Raw genomic sequence first — 16,471 nt, 5'->3', positions numbered from 1 at the left:
TAAAGCACCCTTTGGTTCTCTTCCTGCCTTTTAATTTTTTTCTCCAGTAGCAGTTCAGATTGGATGTGTTTTGCTGCCCTGTCTTCTAATTCACTAATTTGGTCCTCCGCTTCTCCTAGTCTACTGTTGAAACCTTTTATAGTGTTTTTTATTGTGGCTATATCACTATTTCCTTTTGATTCTTACATAAGTTGTTGATTTTCTCATCCATCTAGTTTATCAACTGTATGACCCTTAGTGTGAATCCTTTTTCTGACAAATTGCATCCCTCTGTTTCATTTAGTTCTTTTTCTGGTGATTCCTCCTTTTCTTTCCTTTGGGGGATGTTTCTTTGTCTCCTCATTTTGCTTTCACCAAAGGATCTAGGTATCTAGTCTACTGGGCCTGTGACTGCAGTGGCAGGCTTGGTGGCAGGTCTCATGGTCACCAGGCCCAGGGTCGATGCATTGGGCTTGGTGGCGATTTGCACAGTCACAGTGCTGGGGCTGCTGCATGAGGCATCTGGCATTGCTGCATAGGGCTTGGCTGCTCACGCTCATTTGCATTGCACAGGGTTGCTGTGTCAGGCTTGGTGGTGGCTAGCATCTGGGGTTGCTACATGAGGCACCCAGGGTAGCTGTGTAGGGCTTGGCTGCTCACACTCGGTTGTGGCACCCAGGATTGCTGTGTCAGACTTGGTGGTGGCTAGCATGGTCATGGGGTCTGGGGTTGCTCTGTAAGGCTTGGCTGTTTGTATGTGGTCGAGGCACTGGGGCTAAAGCATCTGGCCTGCAGGTGGGGAGTATGCTCCAGAACTCACAAGAGCCCATGACTGTGGAGGCTGGAGTCTCAGTGTTTGTGGGCCCGCAGCCAAGGTAGCAGTTCCCTAGTTGGAGTGGCTGTAGGGTCCCGGGTGTTATCCTGGGGCACCCTGGGTTGAGGTGAGTCTGGGCTCCCAGTCATAGAAGCTCTCCCCTTTAAGATGGTGTGGACTCTGCAGCAGAGTTGGTTGCCCCAAGAGAAATTGCAGTGGTAGCAGAGGCTCCCCGGCTAGGGGAACCTGGTCTGCCAGCCCCCAAAAGTCCTGTGGAATCTAACTGTCCCTCATTCACACGCACACGCACACACACCCCACATGTCCATGCACTCCCCTTTTGCTCCCTCCCTCATTCACACTCTCTTCCTTACTGCTGTCTTGCTGGCTGCCATCTTCTTTCCTGCCCTGTGCTTACAGGACTCGAGAAGAATTTTTTTAAGCAGAGATGAAGACCCCCTTTTGGTAAGAGATCACCAGTTTGCATGACTATGTCTTCTCCAGCAGCCTGTGTAGTGGGAACAGAGAATGTGGACAAAATTGTGTTTTCTTAATCATCTAAAATGATGGATCCATGTGAGGATGTTACAAGATAGTGGTCAAATGCTAGACCTGAACTAATTGGGAAGAAGTTGAAATAGAGAGAAGGTCTAGTGGCTATCAACCTTCTGGCCCTTTAAATACAGTTCCTCATGTTGTGACCCAACCATAAAATTATTTTCATTGCTACTTCATAACTATAATGTTGCTACTGTTATGAATCGTAATGGAAATATCTGATAGGCAGGATGGTCTTTTAATCATCTAAAATGATGGATCCATGTGAGGATGTTACAAGATAGTGGTCAAATGCTAGACCTGAACTAATTGGGAAGAAGTTGAAATAGAGAGAAGGTCTAGTGGCTATCAACCTTCTGGCCCTTTAAATACAGTTCCTCATGTTGTGACCCAACCATAAAATTATTTTCATTGCTACTTCATAACTATAATGTTGCTACTGTTATGAATCGTAATGTAAATATCTGATATGCAGGATGGTCTTAGGCGACCCCTGTGAAAGGGTTGTTAGACCACCGAAAGGGTCATGGCCCACAGGTTGAGAACCGCTTGAAGAGATAAGGAAAAAGTAGATTGAAATCCATGAGAGCAAAGATTGTGCTCGTCATATTCAAAACTGTATATTCAGTACTTAACACATACCTGGTGCCTGGTAGATGCCTACTAAATATTGAATGAATGAATGGGTTAAGTTGTTGGAAGTCTCAATGAAGTTGAGGTTGTGGGGGATTGAAGTTAAGATTTCAGTAATATAGCAATTCTGGAGGATAATGTCTATTTGTGATCCTGATAGTGGGTGACTAGATCAGAAAAGGAGGTGATGAGAGGTGAGTAGGCCAAAGAAATAACAAGCCAGTGATTTACAATAGTTTTTTCCCATGAATTTGAAGTGACCTTGGATTTGACCAGTCTAGGGTTGGAAAGAAAAACTGTATGAGGGGGGGTGACTGAGAGGTTCAGCAATCACTGTCTGGAAAGTGCAGTGGGGAGTCAAAAAGTGTCCCCCTCCACCTGTGGATGCAGAAGTAGTTATAAGGGAACAAATATCTCTGAGGAGAGGCTTACAGGTGAAGTGGGATTCTCAGAACAAAGTATGGTTTCAATTAAGAAGGTGTTGGCAGGGGGAACTTTCTGCTTGGGTTGTAGGGGTATATACTAATCCCCCAAATTTGGGTTCTAATGGGCACAATTTAAAAAAGATGGGAGGGAAAGGAGTGGTGGGAGGTTGAGTAGCAGAGCAGAAGCTTGTAGTAGTATGAATTAAATACTTAGAGAAAAGAAATGACCAGGAGAGTTCATATCCAGGATGGTGACTCCCAGATAACAGACTAGTATTGGTCCTGGTCCCCAATGCTGCAAAGTGAACTAGCCTCAACAGCAGTCCCAATGGACTCTGAACTCCATGAGGATAAGTCTAGTGTCTGTATCTGTCACTACTGTACCCTCAGCACTTAAACTCTGTGAGGCATGTAGAAGGAGCTCATTATTTTTTTACTGAATGGATGAATAAAAGAAGTGGTTATAAGAGCTCTCAGTATCTGGTCCATTATTGGTGCTTGATAGATTGCTAGTGTTTGATAGATGCTAGTATTATTCCTGGTATTTTATGATGGATTGATTTATCTAGTTGCATATGCGACATGCCCTTGGAAAGGGTTTGTTAATGGACATTAATGAGGGTTGTGAAACACCAAATCCAACTAAGGCTACTGGCATGTACCCTGAGATGGTGACAACAATTTAAGAAAGTTATGAACTTAATCAAACCAACTATAAAAGGAGTGGGAATCAGAAAGTAAGAATTTGTAAGTATTTAACTTGAACTGCTCCTGGAGATAAGACACCTGTGATGGACCCTGCACTCTGTTGCCCAGAGCCCACTTCAAGGGTGGACTTGTTGACAAGCAGCCAGGAGTGCTGTCAGCAAAGAACCTTCTTTAGCTATCAGCTCCTTCTGGGAGTGCCTCGGCTGGAAAGAGTCACCTCACCCAAGGTTAGGCCCTCTAATGAAGTGGCACACAGCCAGTGACTGACTGAAACAGCGGTACAAAGGCCTGCCTTTGGCCCAGTGCAGGACAATTCTGACGGGTCATTTTAAAGCCAGAGCTTGCCATTGAGTCAGCCAAGGCTTTGTTGTGTCTGCATTCCTGTCCTTTTCTCCCACCTAAGCCTGTTTCCTTCCCTTCTCTCCCACAGACTTTGATCCTTAAGGCATTCCCTAAGAAACACTTTGCACACCGAACTTCATCTCAGAGCCTGACTCCTGGAAACGCAACCTGCAACAATACCTTGATACATAGCTCATAGGCTCGAAAATGCTTTCAGGGGCCTGGCAGGTATATAAACGAATGAAGCTGGTTGGGTTTAACATAGCAGGGCATGGTGGAGAACTAGACGAATTGCAGAGGTTGTGCCACATCTAGATTTTTAAGAATTAAAAAACAACACTGTGTACAACAGACAACGTGTGTAAGCTCAGTTCAGCCCATAGGTTTCATGTTTATGACCTGTGCTTTATGACCTGTACTCTCTCTTTGGTTAATTAATATGCCAGCCCCAGCCCTTGACAAATTTTTGAGTTTGGTCACTGTGAGTTGACCTTAAACACTTCTCCAGCTCACACTGTGGTGACAGAAGGAGGCTCTGACCCTGCCATTGTGAACACTGGACCTTGACCTGCAGGTTCTCACAGAGGTATTACTTGCATAAGGCCAACCTTGAGCCAGCCTCCTTCTCTGACCCTTATCTTAAATCTTAACACCTGTTCTCGTCTGAGAGTAGCTCTGGCCTCTCTCCATTCCCCTGTAAGCTTTCTAGGTTGTTTACAGCTCTGTTGTGTCCTTTGGGAAGAGCAGCCTGATGGTGTCTGGAGACATGAGCTAGCACAGGGCTCAGGGAGACAAGGATGCTGGCTGCAAGACCTTATAGGTCTGGACCAGTTGGGATCAAAAAACAAATCTCCTTTTGGATGGAAGTTGACCCTTGTAGCTACATTCAAGGATCAACTCAAGGTATGGAAGTGATCTGGGCTGCATCTGGTCTGTTTTTTGCTCCCAGCCCCAACTCACACTGGATTGCCACGCTGGGTGGCTTCATTGAGCCAGAGAACAAAGCGGGAGTGCAGTCCTGAGCACAGTTGCTAAGGCAACCTCCTCCCCTCAGGAGCCTGGTAACTGCTTCCCACATCACCAGAACCCCTTGTTGCCTCCATGAGCAGTTGAACTCGAATCCTCAAGATGAAGTCTTCGAACACAGATTTGGCTGAGGTTCCTGGCTCAGTGTGCCATGTTTCTGCAAGACACCATGTCCCGCATATCTGTTTTGGGCTCTCAGGGATTTATGAGAATCAGATTCCATGTGTGGGCCCCATATTTGTGTGGTCAGCAAAACATGCTCATGAGCTGGGTGTAGTGTCTGAATAACACTATGCTACTATGAAAACAGAGGGTGAAACAGAAAATGATTTTTAACAGAAGTTGTTTATTTTAAGAAGACACAAACAGTTCTAGCTATATAAAGAATGCAATTCAATTCCTGGCAGCAAACCAGTGAGGAATGCTTTTGTTTAAAAATAAAATAAAATAAGATAAAAGAAAGACTATAAAAACCCTTTGTAATAACACCCACAGAGGGCTCCCTTCCATTTTGTGTTGGAATTCTAGAAAGACTGGGATTCCGATCTTTATTAGCTTCTGTTGCTTCTTGAAATTTTTATCGATGGACACATTCTCATCACTGCCTTCCAGTTTAGAATATTGGTCTGTAAATTCCACTCTCCCTTGTTTTCCTTAAGTGCATTGTTGGCACTCAATAAGCATTGAACCATGAGAGCTAACGTCACAAAAGTCCATCTCTTGACTATGCATATTAGGATTAGCCAATCCTCCTTCCTCAATTTGTTTTTGGCAAGTGTGGTACTTTTGCTGCCTTAGACTCCAAAGCGCAAGCCTCGTTCCTTTCCTAAGTCTGGAAATCCTAAACACAAGGCAGAAAGAAACTGTTTCATGGGTGCTTTCAAATCAGGAAATCCTGAAAGTAACTTGTGTCTGACTTTTTAAAATTTAGATATCAGTAAGTGGTAGATCCCTGGGCTCAAATGACAGAAAGCAAACTAAAGGTCCTATAAAACAATGTGCTTAGATAGGAAAACCTGCAGTCTGAGAGGTATGTCTGAGCCTTTAATGAATGATAGTTATAACTCTCTGAATGTTGGCCTGTCCAGAATTGTCACAGAGGAGTTTCTTTAAATGATTTCTTGGGAGAGGCCAGCACAAGTCAGTAGAAAAAAGACAATGAGAAAAGGGAGATGCTTCAGGAGCTCCCACAATCCCCTTCTCCTTCACCAGCCCCATCAGACCTGGATCTAGACCAGAGAACTGCTGTGAGTACTGGATAGGGTGTATGTGCATGTGTGTAAGAGATACACATTAGGGAATGTGAGTTCACAGTTCAGGCGGAGAAACCATGCTTGTACACAGAGGCACACACATTCCGATTCACTTGCATCTCCCCAAGTTTATACAAGCAAATATTAAAATGTGACTCTGAATCTTAGACCCCCAAGTAACAGAATTAGAGATAGAGATGGAGAAAGATGGAGAGAGATGTGAATAAGCTTTAAGGAATCCTTTTAGAGGTGCAGGAAACAGGAGGTGGTAGTCTGTTGAATGCCTGCTGGTTGTGGCGCTGCCCAGGGCATCCCAATGAGCCTATCCCCTGAAGCCTGGGCCCAGGAGACAGGAGGTTTGGGCAGAAAAAACTAGAGGGCACAGAATACCTCCATCATTCATTGATTTTCTTGCTGAGGCTGAGTCTGGAACAAGTCCAAATCACATTAGAAAACGGACACGTGGACATTCTGAATTTTGAAACCAGCTACTGGAACCAAATCAAGAGCTGGTGATTTCCATAGAAAGTTGTAGACTGGACTGGAATCTCAAGGCCTGGGCCACCGGACTCTCCAGAGACAGCCTTAAACTCATGATGGCAGTATGAGGCAGGGTGGGAATGATGAACCACAGTTTGGGGTTAATGATGGGACAAAAGAAATAAGAAATCTCAGAAATCCTTTCTTCCCTGCCAGCTTACCCCAAACTTGAGGAAGCAGAGGCACATTGGATAATCAGGATAGGAAGGATTGGAGAAAGTAATGAGGGTTCCTACGCTGAGGTAGTTAGTGAAAATGAGAGATAGAGGATGGATAGATAGATAGGTAGAGGGAGAGACAGAGAAGTCATAAAGGGCACCCTATTGAATAGTAATGGTTGTCATATGCAGCTCCTCTCCACCCACCTCTGTGTAGACTTGTGAGCCATATTATCTGGTACACAAGCCAGTGATCACATGGGGTGAGCCATAGAAGATGATCTGGGTCAGGGCTCAGCAAAGTATGACAAGTGGGCCAAATTCAGCCACTGGCTTTGTATGGCCCAAGAGCTAATACTGGTATTTACATTTTTAAGGTGTAAAAACACCATTTGAAAGATCAAACAACAACAAAGAAGAATTTGTTACTGAGGCCATATGTGGCCCACAGAGCTTAAAATAGTTAGTATCTGGCCCTTTACAGAAAAGTTTGTCAACCCCTGGTCTGGATGATGGGGAAAGTACCACCATCCTCTGAGCATTCTTGAAAAGACAAACCAGAAAAGATCCAAGAGAAAAAAGGGAACCATCTGTAAATGGAAACATCCGTAAATACTACTCCATCTGACTAAAATAGGCCTAACGGACCACTGCCTGAAACTCCACAGAACAATGAGTTATGCATGAACTATGGAGGGAAACCCAAGAATAGCTGAGGAGACAGTCACACTAATGAGCGCTAGGCAAAGAATGTTCTGGAAAAGAGACTGCATGCAGAACTTAGTGTTGATTAGGGAATTCTGTTATTGTTTGATAAGATGGCGACAGTTTGAGCCCAGGGATTGACAAAATATCAAGTTAGGTAAAGTTTTTAGAGCACAACTAAGTATCTCATGAGCATCTAACAGTCTGAAAAATTTCACAAAGTTTAAGAAGGGAAGGATAAAGTAGATTCTAGGAAAGCCTATATTGGCTTGCCCTACTTTAAATAAACACCAATTACAAAAGTTCACACTTTTTAAAAAGTATAGGCTTTTAGGAGACATTGACAAGAGGGTTCTTTGTTTTTCAAAAGAAATCACTGAAGGATTCCCTTACATAGGAAGCTTCTCTTCTAAAATATGGAATTTTATCCAAAACAATAATTTTTCAAACAACTTTGAAGGAAAACATCCATTGTACAAAGTAGAGCACATATACTGAATTTGGAAGGAATTACTATTTCTAAATTGAAAATCAAATTTATCTTTGGATTCATGAACTAAAGAACTCTTGATCATTTTCATTAAAGCATATAAATTATTTCACTGAAATATCTGGGAAATTCGTTTCATAAAAGTAGAAGCCAGCTGTGGGTCTTCTATAAATGTCGTACTTTAAATGGAAAAGCATTGGACCCATAGGCAGGAGACCTGAGATTGAGGCTGGGCCCTACCACTGTGTGACCTTATTTAAGTTATTTAACCGTTCTGGGCCTCAGTTCCTCATCTGTAAAATGAGAAGTTGGTTCCTTTCAGCTCTATTATTCCATGATTACAGATAAATATAGACATAAGATAAATACAACAATCTAGAAATAAGAAATATTCCCCAAAGTAAGTTTTGGAGTCAGTAGAAAAAAGTAGCAATGAAATATATAATAAAAAGAATAAAATTTTAACTACTAGCCAGAGTAAATATATCTTATTTAAAAATTAATGAAAAGATTTGCAATTTACAATTGATCAGGAGAGATAAGAACATACATATTGATATTTCTTCACCATCATACATACAGAGGAGGAAATGAGTTTGGGGTGACTTGTATAATGAGCACGATGCTTTGTTTGCATGCATAACATTTTATAAAATTGGACATTAAAAAAGCTCAACATCACATAAGGAATAAATTTCTATAAAGCTTGGCACTAAAGAGAGGTTGAGGGGTTAACTGGTTGCTTCAGTTCATATTTTGTTTGAGGATTTGTTGATATAAAATTCCACTATTTAGGCAAAATCTTAAAATCAACTATACTTCTGCCAGAGCCCTTCTAGAGAACAACCAGCATGGTGAAGACAGGTATTTAAGCATTGTCAATACCAAACAAATATAACATCTTTTCCTTTTTCCTATTTGTGAATTTAAAAAATTTAAGTAAAAAACAGGCCAGATATGCTGGCTAAGTTAAATAAAGTATTTTTGCAGGTTGAGCAAGTAGTTGATTTGATCTGATAATTTCTTAACACTAAGCAACACATACCTGACCAACATGACAAAGTATATCACTTAGCCAGAGACTGAACACTCTGATGATAGCAGAAATGATGGGGAGGTTGGAATCATTTGGAGAGTCGTGGCTATAGTGATTCAGGGGCTTGAAGAAGTAACATCACTGGAATAGATGCTCGTCACAAACACACGCACACACACATATCCCAGGGCTGCTGCTGGTCCTGGGATTACGCTTTGATAGCCACTGGTTTAAATTTGGGGTTTTACTGAACAAAGTATATACCTATTTCACACAAACCATTACTTATGCAAGTTCTTTTTTCCTAAACATATGAAAAGCATCTCAAATGGGTGTCTATAACAATTTACTACTGTATTCCTCTATAAATATGTTTCCAAGTATTCTAAAACTATTTCTTTAATATCATTGTTTTAAGTAATTATATTTTTTGCTGCCCTTTGACAAAAGCAGCTCTTTGTACCACTTTTCCCCTCTCTTGTCCTTTTAAATCCTTAATCACTTATAGCTGAAATACACACAAAGGCTTTGGAGGGACTGGGTGCTGTGGTATAGATCTGGTCTCATTCTCACACCAAGCTGAAGTGATAGCACAAAACAGATGGCAGGAAGCAGAGGCTTGTGATCAATAAAGTTGTACCTCTAATAAGTTTAATAATCACCACCAATACTGGACAACTGATATTGATCAGACAATATTGGACAGTTTCACCTTTCACAAACAGGACACACCTTCACAAACTATTTAGATTTCTTTGTTGTTTTTACTCAAATGATAAATAGTATTAATTCCACTTGTGAGAAAATGTTAATGTACAATATGAATTATCTAGGCCTTTTCAGTGGCATTTGGTAGCATTTCTGAGAGTCTCTTGGTAGGAGCCATATTGAACAGCATTAGGTATCAGGAAGATTGAATCGATTACCAGTAATTTACTAAAATAATTCCAGAAGATTAAGGTATTTTCTATATTCTAGAGTTAGCTGTCAAGTAATTTGGCCTTTTGATGGTGAAAAAACCCCACACCACTTCTGCAACTAATTGATGCCTAAAATTCTACAGTAGAATTTCATTCCTTTGGCATAAGGCTTTTCCCCTGTTAAACTGCAAACGACCTTCAAAAGAGGTAGCATTAAGCCTTATAACCCCAAAGTAAAGAAATGTATTCCTTTCCTGAGAGCATGCTTTTCTTAACTAGGAAGAGAGCAAACTAGGAGGCACTCAGAAGAGTTGGTGCTGGGAAGCAAGGTCTGGGGAGAATGGAACAGAAAAAGCGAGGATTCCAAGGACAGACCTCCAACTCATTCACTCTTTTGCTGATGGGCTATCCTGTCAGCATTCCTTACTAAAGTGGGCACTGACTTGCCACTTGGAGAAAATTACTTAGAAAGCAACCATGTTTCCTGATAATAATGAAGATTCTTTTATGTATAAGCATACGAAGATTTATAGCAGTGAAAAACAGATAGCAATAAAAACATCTGATACAACAACTTGTAGCGAGTTACCCCGCAAATCAGAAGAACCATGCTTGTTCATTGGAAGAAGATAAAGTGATAATACTTTATGGAGTGCAAATCGCAGGGCCAGGACGAGGGTAAGGCACTTGCACAGCCCTGAGAGTGGGCGCCTCCTTAAATTTTGCGCCCCAGGCGCCTCAGTCACCTCACTCTAGTCCTGGCCCTGGCAAATCATATTAAAGTGAAAGTTCACCACTGTGTTACAGACCTGGTGATAATGAAAGGCTGCAATGGCGAGGAAAAGAGCACTGACGATGAACTCGTCTTTTTAGGGAATAGATCATTTATGAGGACGAGGGCAGGTGCTTGGCCAGATCTGCTCAGACTGATGATACAGTGAGATAGCAACCCAATCCATGTTGTCTAGACTCTAGAGAGTTAGAACGGATGTCTGGTAAAATGCTTGTAGAATCTCATCTGTCTTTGCAGATTCAATGTAATGTCTCCAGATCAACTGCTCAATTAATTCATTAAGCTAACATGAATTAATTTGCTGTCTTGCTCTTTTTTTTTAAGGGCAAGCTGTCAGCTAGGGAAGCGATTTACAGGGCTTACAGCTAAGGGACAAATTGAGGCCAGGTGGAAGTCCCAGGAGAGAGACTGAAGCAGACAAAGTTGAAGAGATACCAGTGAAGTTGCCTGTTATGTTGAGAATGACTTGCTCTCTATCCTCAACATCCATACCACAAGTAAGTGCAAAGCACTCTTAGCTACCAACTAACTTCTCCTGGAGATGACTTCCTGCTCTCCTGATGGGACTGAAGTCAGTCTAGCAGAGCCACTTGCTGCTATAAGTTGGAATCAGAGGAAACAAAGGGGCAGAAACAACTTGAATTGTTAGTTGACCTCCTGGGGCCAACTTCATTTCACTTGCACCGCTTCTGTATTCCACCTTCAAAAATTGTTATTTTTCACACTAGTAATAGTGGCAGTAGTAGGTTCTCTGAAAGCCTTTCTGGAGGGGCTTTCAGCCTCTCTTCTCCCCTTTCAGCAGAGTAGGTGCAGAAGGCAGCAAATACTGTGGTATGTGCCTAGGTGGGAGAGAGAGTTGCTGTTATGATAATCAAGGGGGAAGAGAGAGGTTGAGTGTTAGGAGTAGAAAGATGTTCAGTGTTCTGTTCATCGATGACTGGTAGAAATAGTAGTTTGTTGTTGTTTTTTGGAACTAGGTCCACCTGTTGTAAAACATTAAGTAAATATTTCCAGTCCTCAATGTTATCTCTGACCATAAAATCTTTGCCCCAAATGCTTTTGTGTTAATGGGAACACCACTGAGCATCTGAGTGCCAGAGTGATGATGTAGAAGATGTTCTAAAAAATCCAGGCATACAGATTATTGTAGAGGAAAGTAAGACTCAATGTAATTGGAAAATATAAAGGTATCAGGCATTTAGCATAAAATCTTTTGGGGAATCCACTAGAGATAGCAAGGTGAGGGGAAAGGCAAAACCCACTAGAAGTAGCAAACAAGATGCTTCCAGAAAAATTAGCAGAAGTAACAAGTCCTAAACAATGTGAGTCTCATACTTGGCTTTAGAGTTCAGCTATTCATAATGGTTCTTAAGAAGGCCCTGGCTGTTCTTTACCTTTGTTAGGCAAAAGCACAAACTCTCCTTCATTTCCTTACAGAGCAAAATGTTTGCATCTTTTGGAATTCTGAGACTGGGACAGACAACTGTGGCAATCATATATAAATTAAGGCTAGTAATGAATCTATTTTATTTCAGGTAAAACCCCTGAAATTTAGTCAGGTCCTTCTGTTATGCTGAGAATGACTTGCTCTCTATCATCAACATCCATACTACAAACCAAATAGTTTGAATTCTTTACAAAGCAGCTGGGATTTTGTTGTTTATTATAGTAAGTGGCTTTGGTATAAATCAGGGGAAAGTGCTGATTTCAAGGGAGTGGGTGGGTCTGGCCTGTACTCAGAAGTCTAGAATTCAGAACTGTACCAACCAAGTGCCTAGGCCCAGGGCTTCTGTGTGAGAGGCTTGTCTTTTCAGCACACAGTGTGGTTTTTCAGCTGCTCTGTTCTCTGGAGTGTGGGCAGTTGTGCTAAGAGTTTGCTTCTTATTGGTGAGCAACACGATCTAACAAAATCAAGATCTGCTTGTCCCTGGGGCAGTTTCTGCATCCTCTAGGAGGTTGACCAATGAATCTTTTGGGGGGGCGGCGTGAAGAAGTAAAGGGTAAGGGAACCCTCTTTGTGAGACAGACTACTATTTCATTTGACTTCTTTTCCCCTCGTTGGACAGTGGACAGTTACCTCTCCATTATTGCTCAACCAGTTTTCTTTGTTCAATCTTAGTCTGTTTTTCCCCCAACCTCCCAGAAACCAGACATATGAAAATCAAATGAATCACTGCTCTGGTTTTGCTTAGAAAATTGAGCTAACAAGAAGAGTTAGTGCATATTAGCTTTGCGGGGAGGTGGGGGGGGGGGGTCAGGAAGAGTCACAATGATTGTTCTGGGGCTCCATCAGCATCTTATTTACCCAGCTCTTACCCTCTCTCCCCACATGGTTAACTAATTAGGCCTTTTTTGTATTATGGGCCAAAGCAACTTGCAAGGCTGCCTTTTAGATTCTGGATATATCCTTTTAGTTTATGCATTCTCAGTTCTGGACCATAGTAAGACTTCCTTTAAACAAAACCAACCAACCACAAACCACAATCTGAATTGAACAGTGGTGGGCAAGTTACACTTACTTTCTCTACTCCTTGAGCCTTTGGTGATGCCATTAGTTCAGCTAATTACTTACTGTAATGAATTTTATATGCCAATGAAATGAGAGTTCTTTGAATGCAGCATAAGCTGGGCACAGATTTTAGCTATAATTGCTTAGCTTCAGACCCATAGAAAGGTCTGAAAGCATGCGTTCAAGTTACCTCAGATAGATCAGGGTGGACAAATGGCTGCCTTGTTTGTTGGCTGAGCTTGGTTCATTCAAAGTAACCAGGTTCTGACCTCTTCTAGCTAAGGGGTGTGTGTGGGGGAAGGGTTTGTATGTTATTGAAACTCATCACCCTGATCACCGTGGAGACAATCAAACTAAAAAAGGCATGAAGTTCAGGGCCAAGTAACATTCATCTTTTGCACAAAAGCCATCCAATCAACTCATGCCGAAATAAGTGCACACCTGCAAACCCAGTGGGAGAGAGTTAAACTGTGGTTGAAGAGGCATCAGAGTCTTTCTGTTTCTCCACACAAGTCATTAAGGCCTCACCAAGGAAGTGAATAATCAGCAACGGCTCCCTATTTCCCCAGGTTTGACAGCCTCCAATCTGCTCTTACACTGTTCTCCTTAGTAATAGGAGCCAGGGATGGAGTAGCTGGTCATTCATTGAAAACATGCATGTGTGCCCTTGCATCTGAGAATTTCTTCTTGGTGCACACCACGGGCAGAAAATAAGAAGAAAATCTGTAGTCAATAATGGCAAGATTTTAAGTATGAAAACATAAAATGTCTGCGTATGATTAAAGTGCCTGATGATTTCTAGATAAAGTGGTCTTTCTCCTGCTGTCCGGAGTATGAGTTTAAGTAAAAGAAATGTAGGCTTTTTTGTTATTTCCATGGTTTCTTTTTAGAACCCTTCCTCTTCCCCTTTTTATACTCAAGTTTAGTAACTGATCCCTACTTGCTCAACCCAGGGCTTAGGTACTGGGACTATCGGTGGTGTCATAGTCTTTTGAAAACTGTGCAATAATTCTCCGAGCAAGTGGATTAGTGGTCTTCAGCAGTTCCGCTGCTGAGGGGCGGGACCTTGGAGTTGCCTTACTGCCCTTCTTTTGTAGCAAGGCCTTGAAATCATCGTTTCTGCCAGCATCTAGGCTGATACTGCCGCTTGACCCTGCAGAGGCAGTTGACTCACTAATTGGAGAATCAGCTGTGTTCCTTATTGGTGAGTGGGAGCTTGGTCTGCTGCCTCCGGCAAAGGCCTCACCAGGCTCCTTCCAGCCAAGCAGCTTTCTTTTGGACCTGAATAAGAGAAGGTTTGCTTTGAGTGAATTCGTGTGGTGGACATTTCCTAATGCTTCATATAACTTCATGAATGCCAGTGACATGATCTGGGAACTTCTACGCAGCAGCCTTGCAAGCAATCATACTCACCAGCTTTCTCTCTCGCCATTGAGTCCTTGGGCTCCCTTGTCTGGCTCCATCTCCCTTCACTTTCTTTTTCTTTTTTAAAAATATATTTTTATTGATTTCAGAGAGGAAGGGAGATGGAGAGAGAGAGAGAGAAACATCAATGATGAGAGAGAATCATTGATCGGCTGTCTCCCGCACGCCCTTTACTACTGGGGATTGAGCCTGCAACTGGGGCATGTGCCTGACGGGAATCAAACTGTGACCTCCCGGTTCATAGGCTGACACGCAACCACTGAGTCATGCCAGCTGGGCGACTCTTCACTCTTCCCAATGCCTACAGCTAGAGTCACTGGCCTGTGCCTGCAGGCTCAGCCCTGCCCAGGTTCTGGGACCCAAGAATTTAAGGAGTCAAGGCTAGAAGCTCAGGGACTCTGAATCAAGGCAGCCTGGGAGCTGATCCTGCTCTGAACTGGTGCTTTAGCTCCAACAACTGGGTCCTTTCCAGTTTCCTCCCCCCAAGCCCCTGCTTTGTGTTCTGGTCCAATAACTGGGTCCCCATCCGGTCTCCCTTTGCCTAAGTTCTTGCTCTGATACTTGGCCTGATGCCCCAATTCACTTCTTGAAAAGATTTTTTGGTACAAGGAATTCTATGAAGGGTTAAATGTCTGATTGCAGACAAAGCTGTAAGAGAGCAGAGAGAGCTACAATAAGCCCTTCAGTTGCTAGGAGATGAGGGTCCTCTCTCTTGGCACCTGGTCCTCCCCTCCCCACCCTTCATCCACTTCATCCAAAGATGTCAGTGAATTGACGATGTGAGGCCCTGGACTGCTTTCACATATGTGGGTATCTGGAGTTAAGTCTCTAGTTTCAATTCTAATGACTGCTTAGAGGTAGCAGTTTGTCTTTTGGTATACAAAGTGAAGGTGATTACAATAGGAATTAAGGAAATTGGTCCAGACCTGTGTATCACAGTAAATAAATCTTCAGTTGTACGTGAAGCCACAAACACATCATCATCATCTTCTGCAATCCATTCAGCTGTTTTATCACTGATAACACTTTTTTCTTCAGTACTTGGTTCCATAATACTCCCTAGGTATAAGAACCAGAAGGAATTATTTTGACCACAATAGTGAGGATCAAGCACATTATCATCTGTATTTCATTTGATGTTCAAAGCAACTCTGTCCACCCATTTACTAATGGGCGCAGGACAGAGACTCTTAAGGTCTCCATTTTGCCAAGAACATGATGTTCAGAAGGTTAGTGATCTGGCCAAGGTGGACTCAGTGCTAAAGGTCAAGCCTAGGTCTTTATTCTCTCATGCCTCTTCCGTTACAATAGGTTGATTGAGCATTTTCTTATTTTAAATGTGTCATTTTTAAAGATCAAGGAACTGAGAGCAATTAAGCAATGACTCAATCAATGGTGGGAGTGGGACCTGTCTGAATCTCAGAGGGAGCCTTTGGAGTTTAAGGACGAATATTCTAAAATTACCTTTGGCTTTGATTTGTTTGCATGTTTTAGTCACAATGACTTACTTTATGTTGAAAGTCCAAATCAGCCTAAAGAAGACCAAAAGAATTGGTGTTAAGAGTTCAAAAAAGGCTGAAACCGGTTTGGCGCAGAGCGTCGGCCTGCAGACTGAAGGGTCCCAGGTTCGATTCCGGTCAAGGGCATGTGCCTGGGTTGCGGGCACATCCCCAGTAGGAGATGTGCAGGAGGCAGCTGATCAATGTTTCTCTCTCATCAGTGTTCCTAACTCTCTCTCTCCCTTCCTCTCTGTAAAAAAAATCAATAAAATATATATTTTTTAAAAAAGAGTTCAAAAAAGAGTGAGAAACATGGATGAATTTGGAGGACCTTATGCTAGGTGAAATAAACCAGTCACAGAAGGGCAAATGCTTCATGATTCCACTTATATGAGGTCCCTAGAGTAGTCAAATTCATAGACTGAAAGAAGAATGGTGGTTGCCAGGGGCTGGAGGGATAGGGTGATGGAGAGTTACTGTTTAATGGTTGTAAACTTCAGTTTTGCAAGATGAAAAGAGTTCTGGAGCTGGATGGTGGTGATGGTTGCTCAACATTGTCAATATAATTAACATCACTGAACTGTACACTTAAAAATGGTTAAGGTGGTAAATTGTGTTATGTGTATTTTGCCACAATGAAAACAAAAAGAGACAGGAA

At 42.3% G+C, this 16,471-nt stretch overlaps 1 protein-coding gene across 1 annotated transcript in view; it reads right to left on the bottom strand.

Annotated features, from left to right (window-relative positions):
• Positions 1 to 4,811: 4,811 nt before the first annotated feature.
• The window catches only part of NHSL2 (NHS like 2), a gene marked incomplete at its 5' end in the record, with an annotated part of 21,477 nt that continues 9,817 nt past the window's right edge, over positions 4,812 to 16,471 (bottom strand). Inside the window, 2 exons of the mRNA XM_006771919.2 lie at positions 4,812 to 14,170; positions 15,241 to 15,373. Coding sequence (XP_006771982.1) covers positions 13,846 to 14,170; positions 15,241 to 15,373 — 458 coding nt within the window. The remainder of the gene's footprint in view (positions 14,171 to 15,240; positions 15,374 to 16,471) is intronic.

The sequence above is a fragment of the Myotis davidii genome, unplaced genomic scaffold (genome assembly GCF_000327345.1).
Source record: "Myotis davidii unplaced genomic scaffold, ASM32734v1 scaffold25, whole genome shotgun sequence".
Classification (NCBI taxonomy): Eukaryota; Metazoa; Chordata; class Mammalia; order Chiroptera; family Vespertilionidae; genus Myotis; species Myotis davidii.
The sequence above is the reverse complement of the archived record's forward strand: the minus strand, read 5'-3'. Positions and strand labels throughout refer to the sequence as shown.